At 51.8% G+C, this 27,356-nt stretch overlaps 7 protein-coding genes across 7 annotated transcripts; 4 read left to right on the top strand and 3 right to left on the bottom strand.

The window, feature by feature from the left end:
* Positions 1-1,659: 1,659 nt before the first annotated feature.
* Positions 1,660-4,072, bottom strand: SMAC4_01719 (uncharacterized protein). Its single transcript, XM_024655262.2, has 9 exons — positions 3,986-4,072; positions 3,741-3,928; positions 3,647-3,680; positions 3,402-3,577; positions 2,553-3,327; positions 2,308-2,493; positions 2,092-2,242; positions 1,944-2,027; positions 1,660-1,875 (listed from the first exon to the last, which is right to left on the bottom strand). Exons 1-9 carry the CDS (start codon positions 4,048-4,050, stop codon positions 1,840-1,842), a joined length of 1,695 nt encoding a protein of 564 aa, XP_024511166.1. The 5' UTR covers positions 4,051-4,072; the 3' UTR covers positions 1,660-1,839.
* A 2,057-nt stretch (positions 4,073-6,129) lies between these two features.
* SMAC4_01720 (uncharacterized protein) lies at positions 6,130-11,572 on the top strand (the record flags this gene model as incomplete). The annotated part of the gene is made up of 8 exons (XM_066089637.1): positions 6,130-6,546; positions 6,611-6,634; positions 6,717-6,909; positions 6,973-7,389; positions 7,489-8,073; positions 8,145-8,256; positions 8,348-8,638; positions 8,710-11,572. Exons 1-8 carry the CDS (start codon positions 6,289-6,291, stop codon positions 11,570-11,572), a joined length of 4,743 nt encoding a protein of 1,580 aa, XP_065946441.1. The 5' UTR covers positions 6,130-6,288.
* Positions 11,573-13,316: 1,744 nt separating this feature from the next.
* On the top strand, positions 13,317-13,673 carry SMAC4_13464 (uncharacterized protein; the record flags this gene model as incomplete). Its single annotated transcript, XM_066091426.1, has 1 exon — positions 13,317-13,673. The coding sequence occupies one exon, from the start codon at positions 13,317-13,319 to the stop codon at positions 13,671-13,673; it is 357 nt and encodes a 118-aa protein (XP_065946442.1).
* Positions 13,674-13,788: 115 nt separating this feature from the next.
* On the top strand, positions 13,789-15,028 carry SMAC4_13465 (uncharacterized protein; the record flags this gene model as incomplete). The annotated part of the gene is made up of 1 exon (XM_066091427.1): positions 13,789-15,028. The coding sequence occupies one exon, from the start codon at positions 13,789-13,791 to the stop codon at positions 14,890-14,892; it is 1,104 nt and encodes a 367-aa protein (XP_065946443.1). The 3' UTR covers positions 14,893-15,028.
* A 220-nt stretch (positions 15,029-15,248) lies between these two features.
* SMAC4_03742 (uncharacterized protein) lies at positions 15,249-18,020 on the bottom strand (the record flags this gene model as incomplete). Its single annotated transcript, XM_003347597.2, has 4 exons — positions 17,507-18,020; positions 17,048-17,448; positions 16,381-16,961; positions 15,249-16,317 (listed from the first exon to the last, which is right to left on the bottom strand). The coding sequence occupies exons 1-4, from the start codon at positions 17,634-17,636 to the stop codon at positions 15,249-15,251; spliced, it is 2,181 nt and encodes a 726-aa protein (XP_003347645.2). The 5' UTR covers positions 17,637-18,020.
* A 1,267-nt stretch (positions 18,021-19,287) lies between these two features.
* Positions 19,288-22,815, top strand: SMAC4_03741 (uncharacterized protein; the record flags this gene model as incomplete). Its single annotated transcript, XM_003347596.2, has 3 exons — positions 19,288-19,527; positions 19,601-20,847; positions 20,908-22,815. 3 exons carry the CDS (start codon positions 19,288-19,290, stop codon positions 22,397-22,399), a joined length of 2,979 nt encoding a protein of 992 aa, XP_003347644.1. The 3' UTR covers positions 22,400-22,815.
* A 750-nt stretch (positions 22,816-23,565) lies between these two features.
* Positions 23,566-27,334, bottom strand: SMAC4_03740 (uncharacterized protein; the record flags this gene model as incomplete). The annotated part of the gene is made up of 2 exons (XM_003347595.2): positions 26,207-27,334; positions 23,566-26,041 (listed from the first exon to the last, which is right to left on the bottom strand). The coding sequence occupies exons 1-2, from the start codon at positions 26,407-26,409 to the stop codon at positions 23,566-23,568; spliced, it is 2,679 nt and encodes an 892-aa protein (XP_003347643.1). The 5' UTR covers positions 26,410-27,334.
* Between the last annotated feature and the right edge of the window lie 22 nt (positions 27,335-27,356).

The raw sequence follows: 27,356 nt of genomic DNA on the forward strand, positions 1-27,356 counted from the left end.
CAGGGAAGAGCAGTATAAAAGAAAGCCTTCCGGCTTTCGTTTATAAAGCTCTTCAGCAAGCAATAGCTATCACAATCTCCCAGTACCTTTCGGCTACTACTCTGTTACTCTATTGTTCTATCCCAGCGATAATACTCCTGTGCTTGTAACGGTTCGTCACAAAGACCTCATTAGCTTTCTGACACCCATTCAGCCCGGTGTGACGAACGGCAGTCTGATCTGCCTAAATAAGATAGCTGAAGGTAGTAACTATCAGTGCTGTTCGGTGAAGTCAAAAGGTTCACAACAAGTATGCTCGTAATACTGGTCTCGATGATAATGATCTATTGACTACTGTCGAACTATCTGACAATCTGAGTTCTCCCGTAGTCCCTTTATACCTGCTCGCCCTCTGCGAGATATCTGTTTCCGGATGTCCACGCAGACGTGAATCCCTTAGTGCTGGCTCATGGTGACGATGTTGGGATTGGGGACGAGAGAGCCTCGAACTTGGAGGTCGCGGCGGGATTCCCGCCAAGACTGATAAGCGCGATAAGGCCGATAAGATAAGCAAACCACCAAAACACCCCAAAAAGATCGCCAAAAAGAACATGCAACACCTGGGATTCGCTGGTCGTCACCGATCCAACTACTAGTCAGGCGTTATGTCTGCATGTCTATGGGAGTGGGAAGGACATGAAACGGGTCTTTTAATCACGTGGTAGGGTCAAAAAACTGAACGTCCACCTCCCATTCCATATCGTTCTGACGGAGGCATCACGGTGAGTGGGGAGCCGGCGCTAAAAAGATGAATATAATTGAGCGGATTACGAAAAAAGTCGACCGTCCCGACATTGCGGCTAAATCTTTTACACGGGTAACAAGAAGATTGCACTCGGTAAGAAGACCATTCCTAATTGGTTCCTAGTACTTCTCGGCCCAGTTATGTGTATGTAGATGAGAGCGTGGCAAGCGAATCTCTCGCTCTTGTCTTATTGAATCACGATTTGGTGATCCACTACGACAAACTGATCACGATGGACCTCCTTCATCTACCTGCCTTAACCTACCTTCTTCATCTTCCTGCATTAGCCTACCTCTTCCCTTCCATCCTGGCGTGTCATAACCATGTTGGCTTGCAACACACTGCCGGCGCAGCCGCCAACAACTTTGTAGACAGGTCGATTGGCCGAGAGAGCTGCATGCCAGGGCTGCGAAACAAGGTGACGGCGGCGTTGAGAGCGACAAGCCAACCACAGTTCTAGGATCAGAAACCGGCAGCTAGGGTGGATGGCTTTAAGCCTGGGTGGGGGCCCGTGTCAGCACCCCCGCCCCCCTGGCATACTTGTATGGGGCTTGGCTCGAAGCGAGGCTGGAAGCCTTGATATCAGAACAAACGCTACCCGAAGTGAACCCTCTGGTTGCCTTTTTGGCATGTCCTCCATTGCAGCATCAAAGCTGCATTTGATCCTTGAAAGACGAAACGTTGATGTGGCACGCTGACATCAGGCTTGATGCCAGGTGCGGCGCTACGAAGATCCCTCCAACTCGCGTAACATTTTCTGGTGGCCTTTTCAACAGTGACCGTGAGAAAGAGATTCGAACGCCAATTCCACTCGGTCTGCATATGCAAACACAGATGCAAAGAGTGAAGAGTTTGAAAGTTCTTCTTTTGACTGTGTTACGCCCTTTTTATTACACATGATCTATAAGGTATCTATTTTGTCCATCCCCCCAAGTTCTGGTCGCTTGTTCGGAATTATGAAGTATGAATGATATCAATATTACCTATGCAGGTCTCACTCGCACCCCAACTGTTCGACCTTCGAGTCAAAGACGTGCGTGCGTATGCGAGTGGCACTAATCGACTTTAACACCTAGCACGGCTTTGAAGTCCTGTAGTTGTAGAAGTAGGTTGTAAGTACTATCCTTTAGAATTGAGTCTGGATTGGCGGTCATCTTACCTCCAGGTTCTCGTTAACTCCATTACCGGTGTCGAATGTCAACTTCGCGAGGGTTTGCTTCTTGGTCTGTAATGCAACGATGCTCTTCGGTTCTCATTAGTAACGCTGTCGTAAGTAAAACCGTTGGGACATTGTACGTGTGGCTTACTTCTTCCACTGTTCCTTTCATGATGTACCTCGTCACGATGACATTTTTCATCTGGCCCATGCGAATTGCCCTAGCGATGGCCTGTGCCTCGACTGAAGGATTCCAGTGCGGTTCAACGACGTGTACGTGACTCGCCGCTGTAAGGTTGAGCCTTTTGCAGATATTAGCAAAGTTTTTAAGATGGAGAAAATATGGAAGAGATGCGTTGTGGCTTACCCGACTGCCCCTGTGCCAACAGACATGATAAGAACGGACGCTTGAGAGTCTTCTTGAAAGGTCTTTATGAGTCTTGTTCGTTCTAAGGTGCTTGTTTTTCCATGTATAAGAAGCGTAGAGACCCCTGCGTCTCTAAATATATGGACGAGGCCGTATAGAGTAGGTATCCATTGAGAAAAGATGAGGCTAGTTTCTTGTCAGTTGGCAATGTCCAGTCGGGTTCCAATAGGCATCATGACACTTACTGCTTGGTGCCCGCCCCAGCCTCAAGTACTTGCTTTCTCACAGCTTTGAGCTTCGTTGAGAACAAATCTGTTTGCAACGAGCCATGGAGATCAATCGCATCTATGATGCCATCCCCTAACCAGCATGTTGGGTTAGGGCTGCCTGCACTTACGGATGGGCTATTGGCACGAAAAGGACGGCGGCAGTTTGGGCAGAACTGAATATCTTCGCAGCCTTCATCTAATGATGAGCATCGTTCACAAGATGCGTCAATTTCCCTGTCCTGCGGCGCAAGGTAACCCATAAAGGCCCATGGAGGGCTCAAGGTTCCATGATTGCATACCATGCGCATCTTCAAGGTGGCAGTGAATAGTACGTTGTACAGCTTGAGGGCACCTTTATCGTTGCCACTGACGATGTCATCCAAAGCCCATTTTGCCCTGCTCAAAATGGCATCATACAGCTTCTGCTCCTGGTCAGACAGAGTTTGATAGATGGTCGTAGCTGTTGATGGGGGAAGATCGAGGCATTTATCCGTTCGGCGAAGACAATACCGACGGAGATAGGCTCGTAATGGCTGAGAGTCGCACATGCCTCCGCTGGAGAGGGGTTCCAGAATATACTTTCGGAATGAGTTTTTCGCAGAATAGGGCGGTAACCGAAGGAAATCGGCAAGGGATGAGAGATCCTCTAACTTGTTCTGGATGGGTGTGCCTGTCAAGCACCACCGTCTGCTGGTATTGAGAGTTGAAGCGGCTCGGAAGTAGTGGGTGGAAGAGTTTCGTATCTCATGTGCTGTCAAATACGTCGATGTTGAGTTACTTTAGCCGCAATTTCGGTGCCCAACGGCAAAAAAGATTTGATCTTACCTTCGTCAAGGACCACCCTGTACCACTCCATTTTATGAAGTAAACCGCTTTTCTTATAATCGGACGCAAGTGTGGAGTATGTTGTGAGAACCAAATCTGTGTCTATGAGAGGCTTGCATCCTTGAGGCTTTTGTTCCCCATGGAATACTGTGACGTGCAGAGCTTCACACATGTGACTAGAAATAGAGGTAATTTTGCATTAGCCTGTCAGTCGAAAGGTGTGGCGAGAAGGACTGGACTCGTACCGTTCAATCTCGAATTTCCAGTTATCAATCAGCTCTTTAAAAGATGCAATCAGCTATGAGCTTTAAATCCGCAAAACTTCTGAGTAGAACCTACGCCGTGAGGGTACGACAACCAAAGTGGCTCTCGTAGGTGTTTCTTGAGCAGCCTGAGAAAAATTGAAGTCGGCAAAGTCACGAGCAGATCCCAACGTATGTAGGATGGTGACAAGTGTACTGAGGGTCTTGCCCATCCCCATCACGTCGGCGATAAGGCCGCCATAGTTAGGTGTAAGCTGACTTGAACTTAAACGTTGTTAGTTAACGTTTGGGAAGGCTAATTGGGAAAGGGCTTTGCCGTACGGTGACAAATAAGTGTCATATAAAGAGCCATTATCCGAAAGGCTCTCATTTTCGCGATCAAGCATGAAGCGAACAGCTTGTTCTTGGTGACTGTATAAGGTAAGTTAGCATAAAGGGGCCCTCTAGGTGTTCTGCGTATTACTAAGATTGAACGTGACGATAATGAAACGGCACCTGCCTTGTAAGTTTGGCCTTCAGACTGTCCGAGTGTACGAGCGGAGTCACCTCTTTAACAGAGACCACGTTCAAAGACTCAAGGATGCTGTCAACCTCTCCACGAACTCTAGCTCTGAGATTGGCCGGCCCTAAAGAGTGATTGCTCACACCGACTAGATCGTTGAAATTGATTTCATCCCCGGGTACCACAAAGTACTGCGGATTACGGTATTTAATCCCCGACCTCAAAGCCTTTGGATGTTGAAGAAATGCGGAGACTTTTGACAACCGCTTGGAGACTTCGTTCTCGGCAACACTGTCATGGGGCCCAAAGATATTGACTGAGATGTCCTCCAGCACAGGAGATTTCTCAGTAAGACCCCTTTTCCGCTTCGAGAGGACTGTTGTACCAAACACAGCCTCGAATCGAATACAAGGCACTTGACATAGTGCGGCCAATGCGTCCTGCGTGACTTGGTCAGCAATAGCGAATGCCGTCCCGTTCTCCAAAAACAGACAGAAGCAGCCTTGCCATCTGTTTACGGGAAAATGAATAAACAATGCGTCGTTATTGTTATTCTTGATCTGGTCTTCAAGCGGGCCCAACCCGTTGATACATTGGGCCCTCGCGGCATATAACTAAAAGCGTAATGTCAAGTCAGTTTCAGGGCGTTGGTGGGTAGAGACAGTCAAATGTTAAATGGAAGCTAAGTTATGAGAAAAGCTTCTATAGGACGGAACTCGGAAGAACTTACCGCGCCATAGCAGATCCTGTCACCAATGCCAGATGTTGGGTCGATGGTGTCACTAACTTCGGCTTCCTCAACAGCACTTGAAAGATGGCGTTTCGTGCCGGAGGTCGTAGGTATCATGATTGGCATACAACATGACGCGCTCAATGTGGTTTGAAAGAGCTCTTCACATTGACTGATGAGTGCAGAGGACGAAAGCTACAAATATGTCAAAGAGGCTAGGCACAACACCTGGAGAGCAGAGAGCTGGGCAAGAAGGAAAATAAGAGAAGTTGGGAGGAATCAGTACAAGTCTCATGGAAGTTCTAGCTGGCATTGTCTCGGGGCTGGGTGCAACGCGCACGTGCGGTTTTCTTTGCCAGGAAACGCTGTATAAGGAGGCTGGACACTCCATACCGCCTAGCGAATGGGGGGCACGACGAGGTCCTTGGCGAATGAGGGAAAATCAACAATTCGTTCTCATCTTCTGAGATCAAGATTGAGGATGTTGTGCGACTCTCGTTAGGTGAGTTGGCCGCCTGGCTTGGGATGGCGGCATCTTTCCAGTCCAGATTAGGAAGTACCTGGGCGTGTGATGGTGGCCTTGTCCACGATGCATCCACCGAGACTTTGGGGCAGTGCTTTGCAATGCTGTCGAGACTCGAGATTCGCGACAGCCAGGGCCCAGCTCCAAGCCTTGGCGGGATAGAATACTCCCTATGTGTACCAGGTCCGTCGATCAGATCTTTGCGTTCGATGTTTGCTGTGAAAAAGTCTCCCTGAGTATTTCGAGCAGGCATGGAAGAAGTTGCTAAGAGGAAGTGTTGCGCCCCAGCTTCGGCATCGCGGGCGGTTTGTGCTGAAATGGTGGGCGTGAAGTGAAGGTATCTATGCCCTGAGGCCTGAAATGATACAAAGTACCTAGGTTCGATGCACAAAACAACCAACAGACTGAAATGTAGTTACGCCGGACTGCGGGGCTTTCTCCCTCCAATCTTCTTCTCTTTTCATCCTCCAATTAACTACCTCTCCAAGTTCCCACCATTGGTTTGGCTCGCCTTGTCTTCTTTTTATTAGTACCCGTGGGTGTTTTGATGCAATCGTTGTTCATTGGCTGCGCTGCGGCACTGCCTGTGGCTCAGTGGCTTCTTGTGAAACGAGTCGGGGGCTCTGGCTGACTGTCAGGCTCACTGCCGCTCACTGCTCCGTGGCACGTCCACGTCACAATTCATCTACAGGCGGATGTGGGACACACTTCAGTTCCTGTCGTGAAGGAATTTCATGAAGCGCTACAGTACCACTTTTCCGAAATTCTTCAAATCCTCTGATTATCTCTATCCGCTTCTCCGCCCAGATTGATCAAGTTTTCGACGGTGCACCTACTCTCGCTCCAGCAATCGGCATGCAACGGCTGAAATGCTGCCACAATCAGAGAGCTTCAGACGCGCCTTGGCCAGATTCGAAAGGGATGTTGGGCCAAGACGTGCCCAGGAGTTTTCCAACTGTTCACTGCAGGATGTTCAGTTGTTGATGAAGAAGATTCAAGCCGAACAAGAGATAAAGGGGGAAATGCGCCATCTCAAGCGTCTTGAACCCTTCCTTGAGGCCATGAAGGAGCTCGGCAAAGTCATTGAGGTCTTTACTAACACTACCGTGTTCCTATGCTACATCTGGGTGAGCATCATCCTGCCTGTTTGTTCGTTACTGTGTTCCATCCTAATAGACTTACCTGTTACAGGGACCCATCAAGTTCCTGCTTGGTGTGAGTACTTATCTCTACCCCCATACTCCTCACTACCTCATTTATGGAGAGCTTCAACTCACAGCCATGTTCCTATCCATAGGCCGCCAGCACCCACCTTCAATCGCTTGACAGACTCTTGGATATGTACTGTGATATTGAAGAGAATCTCGCAGGCTTGGTGCACTATGAGGCAACCTTCGAGCGCAACACACGCCTCGGACCCGTTCTTGAGGATTATTACTTGGACGTGCTTAATTTCCATAAGGAGGCGCTTGCTGTATTTGACCGACCTCGTATGCCATTCTTTTATCCTTCTCCGTTTGGGGCCTCAAACCACTAACCTTTCGCAATTCTAGAATGGAAGATTCTGGTCGATGCTGCCTGGAAAAGATTTGAATCGAAATTTGCTGTCATCCTCCAGGCCCTAACAAGACGTAAGGAGATTTTGAACAGCGAAAAGCTATCCGCTTCTCTTGACCAGATAATCAAGTTGCGAGCCGAGATCCGCGAAGTATACACCAGCCAAAAGCAGGTAGCAGATAAGCAAGAAGAAGAGACGCACGAAGAGCGAAAGAGAGCAATCATGGGGAGGTTGTCCATTCCAGACTACAAGTCTGACTACCGATTTTTCATTGATTGCAGAGACGACTCAAACAATAAACTGGGGATTTCTTCAGGAACATGGATATTCGACAATCCCATATTCCAGGCTTGGCACCAATGTGCTGCTTCTGCGAAACGAGTCCTCTACATACACGGGAGGCCAGGTGGAGGTATGATCTTCCCTGCGAGCTTTAGACGCACCCCCAGTCCTTCGCCCCAAACGCAAACAGATAAAGGAGAATCATGCATTCAGCTGACGCTTGCCTTAGGGAAATCAACGCTTATGGCCACGGTAATAGAACGGCTTCTGAGTGACATGACACCAGGTGTTGCTCTCGCTTACTTTTACTTTCGCCGCCAAAACGCTGACAAAGACAATAATTTCAACGGTCTGCTCCGAGCGCTTCTTGGCCAGCTCTACGATAGAGATCCCGTTCTAGCCACCCACATTGAAATGCAGACATCGAAGCACGATGGACTTCGCTCGCAAGTGTTACAGGAACTCGTAAGCACCGCAGTAGAGACCTATCCTACAACTTACATCGTGCTAGACGGGCTGGATGAATGTGCAAATGAGGAGGAAGAGAGGACGATCAAATGGCTGCTGGCGCTCTGCGATAATTCCCCTGGCCTACGAATTCTTTTTTCCGGCCAGCGAGATGGCGTGCTAGACCATTTTCTTAAATCATCCAAGTCAGCGCATTCAATCCTCCTCGACACAGCACCTGGCCATGTTGGAAATATCAAAGACTATTGCCAAAGCTTTGCAAGGGACATACAGACCGAATTTGAGAATGAGCTGGAACCATCATTGGAGCAAAAGATAGTAGATCTAGTTTCAGTAAAAGCTGATGGTACGTAAAAGCCCCTTGACTGAGCAAAGCATTATACAGAGTTTTGGGGTAGACACTCATACATAGCACAGGCATGTTTCTCTATGCAAAGCTAGTTCTCGAGCATCTCCTTGACCTATCATCTATGGCCGAACTAAAGCAAGAGTTGCAACCTGGGGTCTTCCCGGCGAGCTTAGAGGAAGCGTTAGTCATTCACTCTTTTCACATTATCACCGCTTTTCTGGTGACCAGACGCAGTTCGCAAAAGATTTACCTAACATGCATTATCTGTCAGATACGAAAAATTGGAACATCGCTTACAGAAGGACTCCTCAAGGGCCAAAAGCAAGTGTAAAGCAGCGACCAGAATTTTGAGCTATGTGGTCTGTTGCAAGCGGACCCTCTTTTGGAGGGAAATACAGTCTCTCTTCTCTCTCGATCAGTTAACTGGAGAAGTAGACTTCGATCGCCGTCCTGTCAAGAGCTACAAGCGGCTCTGTGGCTCTTTCCTGGACTCGCACACTGTTAACAAAGACTACACCGGCCCTGAGGACGAGGTCCACCTGGTACATGAAACAGCCCGTGAGTAAGTAATTTGTCTACTACCTACGATATGTTTCTTATTTCTCATTTCAACCCTAACAGCTCATTTTGCAGATTCTTAATACGGAGACAAATCGTGAACACCACGCCAGTGCACTTGGAACTCTCAGTTTTTTGCTCCCAGTATCTTTTATCTCCACCCTTCGCGCCGGGGATTGCGGAGGATGAGATAATTTCATACGCTAGAAGGGGTTCGTACGCCTTACAAGACTACGCAGTGCAGTACTGGCTCGACCATCTCCGGGAAAGCATCAAGGCTTGCGGCACGCTACAAGGCGCTGGCTGTCAAACCGCCAGACAACGGGCTTATCTCTTCCTCCAATCGTACGGAGACCATGCAAAGATGTCGACTCTTGTTAACGACGGCAATTTTCGAACCGTGGATCAAGTGGATCAAGTGGTCAACCGCATTTCGGAATTTGGTGCTGAGCGGAATCTTTACTTCAACATCGAAGGAAGAACTGAGACCATCCGGCAGGCTATTGGACAGTTGGAAGAGCAGACATTCACCTCCGGAAAGACAAAGATTCCTCTTAGTCAGCTTCAAGGGCCGCTGAACGTGCAAAAATGTTCGAAACCGTGGTGCATTTTCTTCAAGGGCAATCTGCAGACCGCGGAAGCACGAGAAAAGCACATCAATCGCCACGAGCGTCCGTTTTGTTGCCTGCTTGAAAGTTGTCCGATGTTTGTCGTTGGGTATAGCTCCTCTGCCGAACTCCAAAAGCACAATTCGAAGTATCACACACGGAGCAGTAATCGGAATCGCTTCCCGAAGCTTGCTAGAGGTAGCTTACCTGACGACATGGACGAGAAGCCCAAATTCATGGATCTCATGTTGGCATCAAGAAGAGGAGATACGAATACTATAGATGACCTACTCGGGGCCCGAACACAAAGGGACGCGTGGCAAATGGTCAACGACAGAAATAAATCAACGGGTGAAGCACCTCTTTACATTGCCGCCCAAAACGGACATGCTCAGGCGTGTGAAGCTCTCTTGCGTTGGGGAGCGGATGCAAATGCGGTTGTTAAGCTGCTTCTCGATACTGGCAACCGGGATGGACGGACAGCGCTATATATAGCGGCGCAGAATGGGCATGAGGCGGTTGTTAAGCTGCTTCTCGATACCGGCAAGGTTGCCACAGGTGCTAAGGATAAGCATGGACGGACAGCGCTGCATATGGCGGCAGAGAAGGGGCATGAGGGGGTTGTCAAGCTGCTTCTCAATACCGGCAAGGTTGACGCAGGTGCTAAGGATAAGCATGGACAGACAGCGCTATATATAGCGGCGCAGAAGGGGCATGAGGGGGTTGTCAAGCTGCTTCTCGATACCGGCGAGGTTGACGCAGGTGCTAAGGATAAGCATGGACGGACAGCGCTGCATATGGCGGCAGAGAAGGGGCATGAGGGGGTTGTTAAGCTGCTTCTCAATACCGGCAAGGTTGACGCAGGTGCTAAGGATAAGCATGGACGGACAGCGCTGCATATGGCGGCAGAGAAGGGGCATGAGGCGGTTGTTAAGCTGCTTCTCGACACCGGCAAGGTTGACGCAGATCCTAAGGATAAGGCTGGACAGACAGCGCTGTATATGGCGGCAGGGAATGGGCATGAGGCGGTTGTTAAGCTGCTTCTCGATACCGGCAAGGTTGACGCAGGTGCTAAGGATAAAGATGGATGGACAGCGCTGCATACAGCGGCGAGGAATGGGCATGAGGCGGTTGTTAAACTGCTTCTTGATACTGGCAAGGTTGACGCAGATTCTCAAGGCTGGAATGGACAGACAGCGCTGCATATGGCAGCAGAGAAGGGGCATGAGGCGGCTGTTAAGCTGCTTCTCGATACCGGCAAGGTTGACGCAGATCCTAAGGATAAGGCTGGACAGACAGCGCTGTATATGGCGGCAGAGAATGGGCATGAGGCGGTTGTTAAGCTGCTTCTCGATACCGGCAAGATTGACGCAGATCCTAAGGATGGAATGGGACGGACAGCGTTGTATATGGCGGTGAAGAATGGGTATGAGGCGGTTGTTAAACTGCTTCTCGACACCGGCAAGGTTGACGCAGATCCTAAGGATAAGGCTGGACAGACAGCGCTGTATATGGCGGCAGAGAATGGGCATGAGGCGGTTGTTAAGTTGCTTCTCGATACTGGCAACCAGGATGGACGGACAGCGCTATATATGGCGGCAAAGAAGGGGCATGAGGCGGTTGTTAAGCTGCTTCTCAATACCGGCAAGGTTGACGCAGGTGCTAAGGATAAGCATGGACGGACAGCGCTGCATATGGCGGCGCAGAATTGGCATGAGGCGGTTGTTAAGCTGCTTCTCGACACCGGCAAGGTTGACGCAAATCCTAAAGGCCGGAATGGGCATGAGGCGGTTGTTAAGCTGCTTCTCGATACCGCTAAGATTGATGCAGATGCTAAGGATAAAGATGGATGGACAGCGCTGCATACAGCGGCGATGGAGGGGCATAAGGCGGCTGTTAAGCTGCTTCTCGATACCGGCAAGGTTGACGCAGATCCTAAGGATGGAATTGGACGGACAGCGTTGTATATGGCGGCGAAGAATGGGCATGAGGCGGTTGTTAAACTACTTCTCGATACCGGCAAGGTTGACGCAGGTGCTAAGGATAAAGATGGATGGACAGCGCTGCATACAGCGGCGAGGAATGGGCATGAGGCGGTTGTTAAACTGCTTCTTGATACTGGCAAGGTTGACGCAGATTCTCAAGGCTGGAATGGACAGACAGCGCTGCATATGGCAGCAGAGAAGGGGCATGAGGCGGCTGTTAAGCTGCTTCTCGATACCGGCAAGATTGACGCAGGTGCTAAGGATATGCATGGACGGACAGCGCTGCATACAGCGGCAGAGAATGGGCATGGGGCGGTTGTTAACCTGCTCAGCCTTGTATTCTAAGACGTAGGCTTAGAGGACAATTCCACCTTGAGTCAACCTTTCACAACCTTTCTTCCTGCAAGAATTGATCTTGGTTTACTCCCTAATCTTTATTGTTTACTCCCTAATCTTTATTGTTTACTCCCTGTTACTTCCTATCGTATTCGGAGTCCCCCTAATTGTCGTATATTTCAATAGTAACGTTGGAATAACCGTAGTAGCAATATCACATAGAATGTATTCGCAGTAGTCAAACGTGATAGAACCTTCTCGTATATTCTAGCAGGTGTGGAGGGCTCTAACAACAATGCCTTGCTTTGTGCTCAAGCTTTCGATCGATCTTTTCAGGTCCCAGATAGTCGATGTTATGTCGTGGATGTGGGGTTTGACATGCGACAGGGAATCGTGGATTTGCAAGACCGGAGGAATAAAGAAAGGAGGCCACTGATTATAATCAGGATCCGGGAAACGGATCTGGGCCTTCAGGAGGCCCGGAAGAAACTAAGTCCTGGGAAACGATGATCATGTTGGCTTGCAACACACTGCCGGCGCAGCCGCCAACACCTTTGTAGACGAATCGATTGGCGGAGAGAGCTGCATGCCAGGGCTGCGAAACAAGGTGACGGCGGCGTTGAGAGCGACCAGGCAACCACAGCTCTAGGATCAGAGGCCGGCAGCCTCCAACACCACTCAAAGTATGCACGTGCCCTATTCATAAGCCCGACTTTATACTTGTCTGCCTTGACTTAAGTGAACGCCTGAGGAACTAGACAAATCAAGTCAAGTCATCTGTTATACTCTAGCAATGTCAAAGAACGGTAATACTGTACGCGAAGCCCAAAGGCCATTACGCATATCATAATTCAAACTATGATATTTGCTCGGACGATGGATATACGCTAGCTGAAATGTTTGCCGTCTTTGACTGTGATCTCTACAAGTGTCTTTTCACACATCCCGCTTGATATTCCTCCTTATATCGAATAGCTCTCATCCGCCTACAAGCAAGTGTTCTTGTTGTTATTTTCCTTTGTTACCTAGAGTTACCGACCCTAAGTACACTCTGACCCGAAGGCCGACCATCTAGATGATCGTAACAACCTGCTCCTTTGCTTGCTCGAATATCTCAAATCTCTGTCCCAACCGTTTATACTGCCCCGGGAGGAGAGGATGTGGTGTCAGCAGAAGCCTTCCAAACCGCTGATATGTCTCTTGGCCCCTTGCTTCCTCCGATTGCTCTTTGACCCTCTTCAGCAAGAGAAAAACCGGCCGATACTCCTTAGACGCCATCCACCCAAGGAAAAAGCAGTAAACAATAGGTCGGTCACCACCCACACCCGCTTGCACCTCCCTCAAGAGGTCCTGGCATCCGTCATCGACAGTCACGTCTTGCACGGAATAGTACTCAACCCCCCACTCCTAGGTCCAAGCTGAGAACCTGCCATGGTAATGGTTTTGGTGGAGAGCGAAATTGAGACGGCATCACCTTTGCTGGAAGTAGCTGCCCGCGTAGTACCAGCTTCCCTCTGACCAGTTCACCCATCTCATCTGATCCAGCCGGGGTGCAAGAAACATGGAGTACTTCGCACCCAGGTTCGAAGAAGTCCCTCATACCATATCTCTGACCCAGGACAGCTCCATCTTCCTCCTACAACAAAAACCCTTGGCGCCAAGTGTTAGTGCTAACTCTTGGTTGCCCGCAAAACCACTAACACCACCTAAATCGCGTTTTCACGGTCGATATCCAAACATTCACAACATCAAAATGTCTACGCCTTCGCCCTCTGGGCCCCCCCAACCACCGCCGCCGGCTATAATACCGGTTACACCTCTGCCGGACTCTGTTTTCGTCCAGCCTCCGCCCTCCACGACGGCGCAGTCGGCCAAGAGAGCCCGAACTGCGGACGAGGAAGCCCGTCCTGCCCACGCCACCACCGCCACCTCTGCTGCTTCCGGCCCCATCACGTCTTTCGCTGAGACCCTCATCTCTGAAGCTCTCGCCAAAGCGGAGAAAAACTCTGCCTCACCTCCCTCGCCCACCCCGGTTACGTCTGCCCCAGCCGCCAAAAAGGCCTCCACTCCCTCTGCCAGCAAGGGAAAGATTACAGCCGCCCGTCTATAACGGAGACACTCACAAAGATCCAGCGCCCACGTCTAAGGACAGGGCTGCCAAGGATTTCGAAGGATGGCTTCTCCAACGAGATCCCTCGGAGATTGTCGTTTACACCGACGGCTCTATGATAGCTAAGCAGATGGGCCCCCCAGCGCACGCGGAGGACCCCGACGCCGAAGAAAGACCAGAGGGCGAGTGCGTAGGTTTTGGCTACGTAATCTTTCAAGGACAGACAGAACTCGGCCGCGGATGCGGTCAGCTAGAACAAGCGGAAGTTTTCGATGCGGAGGCGGAAGGCGCGCGGCATGGTCTCAAGGCCGCTGTGGCGCTCTTCCCGGAGGCACAGGCCCAACCACGCATTACGATATGCCTTGATAACACGTCCGTCATTAGAGGACTCCGAGGAACCCCAGCTGCGTCGTCACAAGCGGCTTTCCTCGATTTCCGCGCCATCCGAAAGGGCTACGGCCCCAGTCTGGTGGACGTCCGCTGGGTACCCGGCCACAAGGGCATCACGGGCAACGAGATTGCTGACGAGCTCGCTAAGGCGGGCGCCGAAGGAGGAGAGGTAGTCAATGAAGGCTTGGCTACCCTTGCGCACTCAAGGCGGCTTGCTAAGAGGGAGGCGCATACGGATTTCAAGGCATGGTGGGCCGCGAACAAGCCAGAGTCTTATGCAGACTACCGGTTGGGGGTCTCTATCCAGCCTAACGACGAACTAAAAGAGCTGGACAGACGCTCTTTACACCACCTCCTCGCGGCCAGGTCTGGCCACGGGGATTTCAAGGACTACCACGAGCGCTTCGAGCACGAGGACGCCCTGCTGACATGCTTCTGTGGAAGCTGGAAGAATCCCTTCCACCCCTTTTTCTGCAGAAAGGCATATGCAGTTTCCCCGGTCACGGGCGAAGCGGCTACGCGGGAGAATCTCTCCCTTGATATTGGAGTTTACTGGCAGCGCTTTATCGCTAGGATCCAGACCTCGCACTTCTTTTCGTGGACTTGCACGAGAAAGGCCTGGCGCCAGACCCTCTGGCAACAGCACTCTGACGGCGGTGGCGCCGCTGACAACCTTACGGGGTTTTTACGGAGTAGAGGGGTGGAGGTTGGCCATGGCCACGATATTGAGAGGGTTACGGTGGACTTGGACAGGCTGGTTCATCGTGCAAGGAGACGGGAGGAGGCCTTGCGGGAGGAGGAGAGCGGGAGTGAGAGTGGAGAGGAGTGATTTTGTCATTTCTTTTCTCTTTTTCTTTGTGCTACAGGTTCCGTCATATATTGGCGGCTCGCCCACTGGGCGATTCGATTATAAGTGTTGGGCCGCGTTTACGCTATGGGCAACACATGATTTACATTGGCAGTAGGCCTCGGTTTGCCCTCGGATTAATGGTTTTGGTGGACAATTAGGGCACTGCTCTAAATTTTGTATGCTAGACTCACCGGTGCGGCACGTCTCATGCCCTACGGGAGGCGGAAGTAGACGTTAAAAATAACAACAACACAACAACAACAAGCCCGATGTGAATTTGCAAGCCAAGTAAATAGAAGACCGAATCCAAAAATCAAAGCTAGATTCGACCTAAATCATCGACTGTTGTTATTGTTGGTGTTGTTCAACGAATATCCGCCTGGCGGCCAAGTCTGTTGTTGCATCGGTGGTTGAGGCCGATGCTGTGGTCCCGAGTTCTGTTGTCGTTGATGTTGTTGATGATGCTGTTGTTGTTGTTGTTGTTGGAATTGTTGCTCCTGGTGGTTCTCCCATCCACCCGGTCCCTGAGTTTGTGCCCGTACTAGTCCTTGTCCCTGTGGCTGTCCTTGTCCCTGTCTTTGCATCTGGCCTTGTTGAACCTGCCTCTGCCCCATCTGCTGTTTCTTCCCCCTAAGCGTCTCCATTAGATCCTGAGAATACATCTGGAATGTCTCTCCGAGCGACAGCGCATCCTCCCACCGAGCACCGTACCATTCTAGTAGCTTGCCGATCTGTCCCAGCGCAGTTATCGCCCGGTCAATGTTGAGAAGGGTAGTATTGATGTCCGAGATCCTCTTCCTCGGCAGAGGTGGCGGGGCGACACCGCCTTGCTGAGACGCAGAGTGCGAGATGGTATGTGGCGAAAAGAGCAGAATATCAGCGGCCTCGGATCGAAGGATGGCAGCGAGCTGTGTGCCGACAAAGAATAGTCGCAGGACATCGTGGAAGGTATACAGCGCAGTGTTGATCGGCGCATCGGCTAGGCCGCAGAGGCCGCTGATGTACGAGATGGCATACTCGAAGATCAAAAGCTCGCCGGAGGTGGAGAGACGCGGCGACCGGATGCCGGGCGAGATGCAGAAGACATGGCTGTAGTACATTTCGAGTTCGAGCATTTGGCGGATGGAAGCGTTGAGGGAGACGGGCAAGGTGGAGAACCAGGTGTGCATGTCATGGCACATGCGCCAGATGAAGGCAGTCGAGTCGGGTAAAGGGTGCGAGGGCGAGCCTTGGAAGAGGGATTGATACCAGGTCGATTGGAGACGGCGCAGGCGGTAGAGGTAGGTCGAGGCTTCGGTGGTCGGTGAGTCCTTGTTGGGGCTGTCTGCGAGGGCGTCGCGGACTTCGGAGGGAATGGCGTCGTCGGCGAAGGAGAAGGCGCGGGCGTGGGCTAGGGATATGGCTCTAGGGGGGGAGGTTAATAGGTTGCATTGGATGGGAAGCCTAGGTAGGTAAGAGAGACAATACCTGTCTAGAGAATAGGCGCTGCGAAATATCCTTCGACGGAGTTTGACATCGGTCAGACTCATACCGTGATGCTCAGGCGGGTCTGCAAATGGGCCTTGGTCGAGAATTGCACGGCAAGTGAAGCCCAGGACCTGCCATGTGTCGAAGTGGTCTGGGTCATAGGTCGAGTAAAGAGTCAGGAGCAAAAGTGACTGGATTTGCTTGACGTTGCCTGGTGAAAGGACTTCCTGGGCAAAAGGCAAGGCACAGGCAAGATAGTCGAGTCCATCTAGGTAAGGGCTGTCATCCTTCTGTCGGCTCTGGGCTGTGGAGCCAATAGCAAGAACCATCCAAAAGAGCCAGTAATCTGCTGGAGTGAACTGCCTTTGACTTGTTGAATAGATGTCCTCGAGCAGGCCATTGAAGATGCGACGCGAGAAGGCCGGGTAAAGCTGGTGGACGCTGCTCATATAAAAGTCGACTATCTTACTGGCCTTGTCATAAGGCGGTAGTCCGACAGACCGGGACTGTGGCACGAACTTGTTGGTGGAAGCAGCCAGGATGATGGTGGCGAGAGACAGGCGAGTCTTTTCGTGGTCTTCCTGGGATACAGGATTGATTGTTCTGAATAACTCAAAGGTTAGTTGGGATCTGTTCGGACAAGTTGATGCAGTGGGAGCACATGCACTGAACTTAGCGAGGCAATAACCTGTTCTATCTCTTCATCTCCATGTAGGCGTGCCGCCCTCTGCGCAACGTTGACCCTGATATTATCAAGAGAGTCCCGGCGGTCTGGACCCCAATCGTCGTCGTTCCCAGGGTCCAAGGGGCCGGGAGCAGTGGCGGGATCGGGACCAGGACCAGGACCAGGACCAGGACCAGGCTGGCTCTGTGAGGACATCTGCGACCGAGCGTAATGGAGCTGTTTCTCCAGCTTTTCGACCCGAGCTTCGAGAGCTCTCACGTAGTTTGGTTCTCTTCCTCGGATGAAGCGTTCGCTGATGGGCATGCATTCGGATTCACGACCGAACTTGACGCATGAGGTACAGGCCGGAAGCTTTCCGTCACACTTGATCTTGGCACTCCGGCCTACATATCTCGATTGTCAATATTGGCGCGAGTGGTGTTGGTTTTCAGAGCGGCTCACATCTTGTACAGGCTGTGACTGGGCGCGATACTTTGAGCACGGGGTTGTCGAGGAGGTCTTCTTCAGTCGCTTCCGAGTCTGATGGGAGATCGGCGTCTGGATCACCCCAGTTGAAAGACATTGTTGACATTGTGTGGAATGACGTCTTGGGCTTTGTGAAATGACAACCAAAAGATATAGAGAGAAAGAGAGTATAAGCTGTAAGGCGACAAGCGTGGTCAAGTGTGGATAATTGGAGTTGAGGTCAGTGAGAAGAAGAGATGGGACGATGAGTGATGAAGTGGGATGAACCCGCAGCTGCACTGTCATTTTACACTTTTAGTCAGCGCCTATGCAGGTACAGGCTGAGCTTCTTGTACAAGATATTCTTGTGGAGGGGTGGGGTAAGCGGGGGTCATTCTGTCTTGTTAGGAGTGCTTTTCATATGAAGTCTTGTGAACAGATGAAGAATGGACTAAAGGGGTGTATACAAACAACAAAAGGATCGTTTCAATTTAACACATGTAATGCAATCCAGCTATGACGGCCGTGTCCGCAAGTCATGGCATACGCAGAAACCGGGGCAAAACGTGCTGAAGCTTCCACTTCTTGTGAAAAACACCATCAAATTCTAAGTCCCATCGGGGGTTTGACATATGCCATGAGCGGGACCTACCGTTGCGCATTCCTGTGCGTTTTTCTCTTTTGCTTCATCCCTGCACGAGTAGCGTCAAGTTTTGTTCCCAGCAAGGGGAAAGGGTTTGACAAGATCTTCAGGGTTTCGCAGCTGTCTCTTTTTCCCTTCATCCTAGGCTCCACATGGCTCCCATTGTACACTACAAGTAAACTGAAGTACCGGGGTTATTCTGCATTAGAAACGCCTCACTGATGACCCCATCTCAATGAAATCCAAAGAGGGAGTTGTAAGCAGTAAAAATACAGTCTCATGGATATGCCGATCTGATTGTGACATTTTCTTCGCAAGGAGAAGGTACTATAGTGGAAACAAACGACCTTGGTAAAATCGGTGGTTTTCTGATTAGTTGCTGTCTCGGCCTTAACCTGAGTTTTATGCAGTATGCGAGATGAGTGCGGCTATCGGGCCGGTACAGAGAGAAAAATACCTACCACTAGGCGCCGCTCGGACTGAATTTGTGCTATTCTCACTCTGCCATCCACTGCCGTCCTCCGTCCAACTGCCCTCTCACAACCCTCTTTTCGTCCCTCGGTCTGCCACGCCAGGCCGTCCTCGCTGCACACTCCCGTACCGCTTCTCTTCTCACGAGGTCTACATACGAGGTTACCATGTTACTCAGCCGAGGCGGTCCAGGCCTATCGTTCCATTGCCCTGTAACGGTACCCTAGCCGATCGAGGAACCCTGCTGGCGCCGTCAGCGTGCCCGCCCCTGCCCGCCATGAATCCCCCCCACACTTGACCACCACTCTTCCGCCCACATTCCACGCTAACCCAGCATCCATCGGACAGGCCTGAGGAGCCCCAGCTTGTATCACTGCACTAGGTGCAAAGTGCAACCACCAAACAACACACTTTGACAAGCCGGACCGAGAGCCTCTTCACCTCTTCACCTAACTCTTGTCCTTCGAGAGCTCATATATCCACCGTCTCTGTCGACACCTCCCGAGGCGCCTCCCGCCCGCCCGCCATGCTTCACGAGCGCGCAAAGGGAATCTCAAGCTGTGGTACAACTTGAACTCGACCCGACACCAACCTACTCCAAGCCGCAGCCGAAACCCCGCCTGTCACTGTCTCTACAAACTTCAGCCCAGCTAGCACCCAGCCCATGGATGCTGCCGAGATCGTCCGCCGGGCCCTGGGCTCTATCGCCGAACGAAGATCTTCACAGCAACACCTACAACAGCAGCAGCAACAACAACAACAACAACTACAAGCTACGCCCTCCTACTTCCCCTTTCCGACCCAACATCAACACGCCGTACACAGACCTCCCGCCCCTCGTCCCCAACGCCGCGATGCCTCCAACCTAGGATACACGTTGACGGCATGCTGCAGATGTCGCCAGGTATGTCTCTCCCCCAGCTGTTGGGTCTACCATGTGCTACCACGTGCTAACCCGAAGCTTTCGTCCCATCTAGCGGAAAACCAGATGCGGTACCTCCTTACCTCGATGTATGCCCTGCGAGCGAGCAGGCGCCGTTTGCGAATACTGGGACTCGACCCTGCAAAAGAAGGTCAGCCGTTCTTACGTTGTCAAGCTACGGGACAAGCTGCGCCGCCTTACCGACGAACTCGCTCAGTTCAAGACCGATGAAGCAGACCCACAGGATCGCCGACAAAGTCCCGATCTATCTAGCAGCCTGGTGCGACCCAACGTTAGCGATGAGATCTCTTACTGGTTTGGGCCCAGCAGCGGTGTCGGCCTGCAGAGAACATTGATGGAAGAGGCTAAGCGCTACATGGAATCCGAGTCGTTTACGAATCTGCTATCCGAAAGCGTTACGAGGCGAGTCGACAGGGCAACCCGTATGCAGAGCATCTCGACCGGGCGCAAGAAAAGCTACCCCTTGATCAGCGAGATTCCAGTTCAGCAATTGCCCAAGCGCGCCGCAGCCGACAAGCTTCTCGAAGTCTACATCCAGCGAGCCCAGATATGGGCACCGATCCTCCACGAAAAGCTCCTGGAGGAACACGTAAACAGTGTGTACGACGGCGACACGGACCCCTACAAGAGGTTTGTCGTGCACATGGTGTTTGCTATAGGTTTGCGCAAATTGTCGTCGCAGTACGCCGGTCTTGCCGACAGTTTCTACATCGCCGCTACCGAGTACTTCTGGCAGGTCATACAGCCCCGAGACCTCAAATCGCTACAATCTATCATTCTCCTCGCTCAGTACTACCTCTTGTGCCCCTACAAAGCACCTGGCTACTACATTGCTGGACTGGCGACTAAGCTTTGTCAGCAGCTGAACATCGTGGACGAACAGACTATTTCCTCGGGGGTTGACGAGCAGACCCTCGATATGCGAAGACGGCTGGCTTGGGTAACCATCAACAACGAATTGGGTCTGGCTTACATCACTGGACGACCAAACGGCTTTTCCAAGAGTCATGATGCCATCAACCTCAAGTTTTTTGAGAGCCGCTCGGATGAAAACATTACTGAGCATGGCATCAAATCGGGGCCTCCTTGTGTGAGAAAACTGGTGGCCATACACTTCTGCAAGATGACTCTCTTGCAAGCCGAAATACGACGAGTCTTGTATGAGCAAACCATGCCCAATGTCAACAGTGAAGAACATTCCTGGGTTGCAAAAATGCAGAAAAGGCTGGAGGAGTGGCGTGATTCTGCTCCTGAGAAGGCCGAGCCATGGTGCAAAACCTTGTATGTTTTCCGTGGTTTTACACTATGTGCTGTTTCCATCGCTAACCCTAAAACTCGCAGGTTTGCCTTCTATTTCCACAATATGATGATCTCTCTGTATCGACCATCGCCGCAAATACCAGACCCATCTGCTACAGCCGCCGCAAAGTGCTACGACGCGTCCCGCCAAGTCATCGAGCTTTCAAGCACACAAATCAAGGCATCGGCCGTCGACATCACATACATTTTTCTTTCGACAATCCACACGGCGTTGAGTACTCTGCTGTGGTCCGTTTCATACGCCGAAGTTCGAGCCGATCACTCCGCAGATGAAGTCAAGGATATCACCGAGACAGCCTTGGAGATATTTGATCAATGCTCCGAATTCTTGCCAGAACCCCAAGCCGTTTCGGAATTTTACGACGTCTTGATCTCGGTCTCTCTACGCCGCTATCACATCAAAGAAGAGCCCATCACTCCGACTCCAGGCATTCAGCATTTGCCCAACGCGAATGGATTTGGTCAGCCTGGGTTGCTCAATTCCACCATCTCCAGCCCGGACATGTTCGCAACGCCGCAAATAACGCAAACGCCTCAGGACAAGGGGACACCAATTTTCCGGGCACCCAGCTTTCGTTATGTTTTCGACGGCACTCCCGAGCAGGAACCACCAACAGATCTTCACAACTCTCCATTCCGCCCTTCTCAACCCATGTTCCGCTCCAACTCGATTTTTGGAAGTCCTTCGACGGATCCCGGCCGCCGTCTCTCGAACTGGGCGCCCGAAACCACCTCTGTTAACCACAATGCCTCGGTAGACGCCCAAGGGCCACCATCAGGCCGTTTCGAACCGTCGATATCACCCCCAACCGACCCCTCCACCCCAATCGCCATGCCGGGAGCATTCAACCCACCTACAACCCTCCCGCCAACACCACTACAACACATCCCCGTCAACACGCTCCCAATAACGACTGAGCCCCTAACCGCCTACCACCTCGCTCCCAGCCCAGCGATGCCCCTCCCCCAACCAGCACCGCCGCTAATACCGACAACAACAGCCCAACAAGCCTGGTTCAACCCCCCGCCACCCCTCCTTTCACCACACACGTTCTCCTCAAGCAGAGGCAGCATCTCTCTCTCCGGAAACGCAAACGACGTCATGCTCAACCCCGGCCTTGGCCTCTGGCTTACCCGGTTCAGCGATAATTACTCGCTCAACCGCGGCCCACCGCCTACTTCCAATGGATGGGGACCAGCTTGGGCTACCAATAACAGCAACACCAACCATAATAACCCCAACGGCGTTGGCGCTGGTCCTGGAGGGGCGGGTATGGGAGCAGGAGTACCATGGGGAGCTCAACCACCACCACCTCACAGCGGTGGTAGCATAGGAGGAGGAGGAATGATGCCAAACAACAACAGTGGTAACATGAACAACGTCTGGGCTACGCACTGGTCTGATCAGAGACAGGGAAGTCTCAGCCAGGAACAGCAGGATGAGCTGATGGATGTGTTGGAGACGGAGGGCATGGCGGAGATTGACATGTTTTTGAAGATGGAGACTTCGTGAGTTGCGAGTGTGAGTGTGGATGTGGGTCTGAGTGTGAGAGTGTGAGATGTGCGTCTTGTCTTGATGGAGGCGGCGGCAGCAGTCTTGTTGGAAAACACTGTCTAGGGTCGATAGAGACGGGACGGTAGATTTGGGAATAGGTATCTCGGTTGGGACAGATATTGGATACCTCTAGATACGTTGGAAAGGAAAGGAAGAAAGGGTAGGTAGCGTGGGCGGGCTGGGTGAGCGGCAAGATCTGATTTATAGTTTGGTTGATTGGTTGGTTGGTTGTTGGTGAATGGAGTAAATTCGGTGGTTCTTTTACATGGAGTACGTAGGTATGGTAGCCGGTAGTTGTGATGGTAGTAATTCGATATATTTTGGAAAGAACTTCGAGTCTTAAAACATACATTCCGATTGATGATCCAGCTTTTGCGCTTTGCGGCTCGTAATATGAGTGAGTCCCAACGACTACCATACCTTGTTCAGAATGCGAGGGAGGTAGTCTCGTTAGAAATAAGATAGCATTATATGCCGGTGCTGCCTTAATAGACATGGGGGGCTTATCTCGACCTGCTGCCGTTAGTGCTAATGATGTCCACTAATGTAACAACAGGAATTGTTGATGCAGACGATCGTCAGGAGGAAGGGGTCAAGAGACAAGTCAGCCGCAACAGGTTAGAGTTGGGGTTAGGCAAGCTCGGCAAGGAGCTTAAATTGGGATTAAGTACTCATGACGAAACATCGAGCAAGATTACCTACACGGAGAAGGAAGAGAAATGATCATGTACACAGGAACGTACTATGAAATAAGCTGCAAGACAGGCGCCTGTTCACTTCGACTTCAACTTCACAACCTGCCGCCGCCTACTTATGTAGCGCTGCTGATTGGCAAAAGTTGCCCGACCTGGGAGAGAATTTGGAAGTATGTACACCACCACGGTAGGTAGAGGTAGAGATAGAGGTAGAGAGGTAGTGTTACACGTCAGCAACAAGCACACACTACACTCCATACTTCAACATTACAATGCCTGATATGTAAATCGCCGCTTCAATAGGTAGAGAAACAGTCGACAACCTCTACCATAGTGATGTTGAACCAACCCCTTCTGCCCCTCAGGCTCAACACAACGGTCACTGCACATTCATCCCCCTGCACCTCAATGTATAGGTAACCTCCTAATCTAGGTATCCCCAGTACAGACTATCCCAGCCGCAATACTAACGGGAGCCCCAACCCCAACCCCAACCCCAGCTCCAGAACCAGTCCTAATTTTCGAAACAACCTTCTTCTTCTTCCTTCGTGCCGTTGTTCCGTCCCCGTTGCCACTTGTCAGTCCAGCATTAGGCGGTGCTTCCAACACCCAGCGCGCAATGGCCGAGGCGCGGTCCGTGGAGATGGGATATTCCTTGCCGTCGTCTACGGACCAGCGGCGGATATTTTGTGTTGTTTGTACCGGCGGTTGGGGTGCTGTTCCGCCACCGTTCATAGTGACGGTAGGGGGTTTAGTGACTTCGTTTGTTACGTTTGTCGTCGTGCCGTTACCGTTGGCGGTGCTTGTGGTGGTGCGGGTTAGAGCTGATGAGGTTGAGCCATTAATGGCGTTGGTTGGATGCGAGGTAGATTTAGATTTGGATCCGTTGGTTGTAGTAGTAGTAACGGTAGTAATGGTATCTTTCGGCGGCGGCGGCGGCGGCTCCAAAGCAAGAGACTCGAAATCACGACCACCGGTGGTGAGCTTGGCGTCCATAGCTGCCACGGCGTTATCTAGTCGGTAATCATTCTCCGCGCGCAGCTGACGGGCCTTGACCGCCATACGGAAGGAGGCTTCGTCTTTGATTCTGTCATCGCCAAGGGCGTCGATAATGGCTTGGTGCTGGATGCGTTCCTTGCGATGTTTTTCGGCCTCAGCAGCGGCGCCGCTTGTTCCGTTGCTACCTGATGTTGAGCGGACGATGGCTCCTGCTTCTGTGGCATTACCCGCAGAAAATGGTGGCAGCGCTTTGTTTTGCATGATAGGACCGGGCAACGCTACCGGCACTGGTCCGCCGCCGGGGCCGGAAGGCTGGAAAAGTGGAAGAGGTGCTGGGGCGCAGAGGTCTTCCCATGTCCCGGCTAGCTGGATGTAGTTGCTGGAGGCTCGGAGAACCTCGGTCCAGTCAGCGCGGGCTGGCGAGCGACTAGCTTGGAAGATGGGATAACCATCAGCAAGGCGCGCCAGTCGTGCTACCATGTAAGCGTGTCGAAGAAGCTCCTTAGCCGAGGTCTGGATGAGACAATGGCAGAGCAGAAGGGCGTGTAATGCATCATTCATCAGAGGGTGGTAGGTGAGAGTCTCCGTCGTCGTCTGGTAGGCAGCGAATGTGGGCGGTGGTTGCTGCGGTCGTACTGGTGTAAGCTCCGTGCTAGGATACGGAGGCAGGTCAGCTGGAGGTGATGCCGCGAAAAGGTCCGAGAGAGCAAAGATTCGGTGAGTAGGTTGACTCTCGCCAGGTTCGCCGGTCACGGGAGAGTCGGAACGGGAAGCATGAGAGAAGGATCTCGGGACGCGAACCCCATTGGCGGCGTAGTTGACTTTCCGGGCAAAGTCTTCGGCAATCTCGATTGGTAGGTCGGGAGAATACTCGAAGTGCGACAGGTAATTCATGTAGTCTTTCAGCGCACGTTTGGCGTAGTGACGGACGAGCTTTCTCGCCTCCATCATCTTTATCTCAGCCTCTTGCTGGGCAGTGGTTAACAGGGGTATGGCCTGTGATGTCGCCTCTGAGCCGGTCTTTTTGTTTTGGTCAAAAATATCACCATTCGCACCTTTTCCTGTACTAGTTTTGGAGGGGAAGGCAGCTTGGACGTGCTGACAGGCAATGGTCAGGTAGACACCAGCGCGTTGGAACAATAGCTGAATTTCCAGGCTATTCGGCTGCTCCTCCTCCTTGAGGACGATGTCCTCCTGTCTTCGTCCGCCAGATCGGGCTTGAGGAAGATTGTGGTGCTTTGGAGCATTCTGTGGTAGCCGGTAAAAGCGATGTATCCTGAGAGCTTCTGTCAAATCGGCAATGGCGCCCTCGAAGTCCTCCTTAAAAATCCTCACAGTGGCCCTGGTCCTTAGTGGTTCTCCCTGGTTCGATTTCTCTGAAACAATCTCACTCAAGGCATCCAGGTTGGTGCATTGGGCTAACTGCCTACTCGGTATCTTTTCGTGAAAGAAGTGCACGTATTTGGCGTCGGCATCCTGGGGGTTGCGCTGGAGCACAAGCGAGGCCACCTCCTCAAGTGGAGAGGCACTTTGCATTGTAGCCACGCTAGACGCTATCTCATCCAGGTGGTATGCTTTGGAAAGCTTCTGGGTCGCCTGTTCCCGCATTCGGTGTTTTCTTTCTCGACTGAGCTTCGTTTGCCCACCAGGTCCAAACAGTCCCAGAGCATGATGGGGGCCACCAGACATGTTGTGCTGGGAGACTGTTGCCACGCCACTGGCAGCACGCACAGCAAGGTTTGTAGCATCGTCGACGAGGCGGCGGATCTTGACAAGATCAAAGAAGACCGAGGGATCGATAGGGCGTGGTCGTGGGGTATTGTAGTTCAAGTTGGCCAGAGTCTCGAGGATCTCAGGGGGGAGCTGAAGCCATGGGCCGTGGAAGGACGAGATATAGCGCCAATGCCTGGTTGATATCAATGACAGAAGGTCAGTCTATGGTTCAAGGGGCTCGCTGGCGCATATGGAGGAGGATAGGTAGGGAGGTCAAGCGCAAGACATGGAAGGCAAAGCTGGCTCTTCCTTGGGCCAATTGACAGTGTTTATGGTTCGCACAAGGGGAACGGCGCACTTATTCCGACAGATGATGAGTGCCGGCACCGGAGGTGGTTGCTGCTGTGGCTGGGCGGACGCCTTGGTCTTTGCCGTCTTCTTGCTTCCACTTCCACTTCCACTTCCACTTCCACTTGCGGCATCTTGGGTCGCGGGGACAGCAGGCGACTGTACCTCAGTGGCGTTGTCCTCGACTTGGCCAGACTTCTTTTTCTTGGCCATCTTGACAATTGATCGGTAGGTATTTGCGACGGACGGCGGGGACTGGGTGTTGCTCGGGATCTGAGTAGTGTGTTGGCGATGCGATGACAATGGTGGGAGGTGGGAGGGGGGCGATGCGCGGTAGTCTCGCAGGTGTGTCGTCGGGCAAACGGGGACACCAGGTCGTACGGATGGAAACAATGAAGAGCCTGACAGCGACTCCCGTCGAGTCCGGTGGTGTTATTTAGCGGCAGATGCTGGCCGTCATCGAGATTGAATGCTGGCGACCGGCCAGATGTTGTAGGTTGTTCAAGGTTTAGGTTGGTCTCGAATTCGACGTCCATTTCCCGCGGCGGTTGCGTTTGACGTCAAACCAATCTGGATCTGTTAGTGCATCCATGCGCCTGTGGTCTGCGGAGTGGGGGACCTATAGGGCTGCTTAGGGGTATCGCCGCACTATCGGGGAGGGCACAGCAGCGCTGGAAGCTGCACCCTAAGCGCCAAGCAGGGACTCTTATCGTGTCCCAGATAAGCTCGGGAAGCTAAAATGTGGGGTTGTACAAGTAATTGTTGCCTCGACTTTGTCAACCTCTCAACTTCTTTGGCTTTTCAAACTCCTCCCACATCCTCCTCTCAGTTTCACTTCACCGGGCCGAGTCTCCTTTCTCCAACATCTTCAATCATCAAGTCGTTTACATTGTTGTTCGAGTCCCATCGCATACATATACACAGCCCTTCGTCTCACACTCGACCCCTGGATGCAATCACCTATTCACCGCTAACCCCAACCCTCACACCTACCGCTCGAGACATTATCCTCCCTGCCGAGCAGCCAAGCTAGTATGTCGAAAGCTCATCAGATCAGATCAGATCAGTCAGACACTCCAACATTCAACAAGCAAAACCGACATATTCCTATTGTACAAAATATGAGCCTAGGAGTTAGCAACAGCCCATCCCTACAATTC

Source organism: Sordaria macrospora, chromosome 3 (genome assembly GCF_033870435.1).
Source record: "Sordaria macrospora chromosome 3, complete sequence".
Classification (NCBI taxonomy): Eukaryota; Fungi; Ascomycota; class Sordariomycetes; order Sordariales; family Sordariaceae; genus Sordaria; species Sordaria macrospora.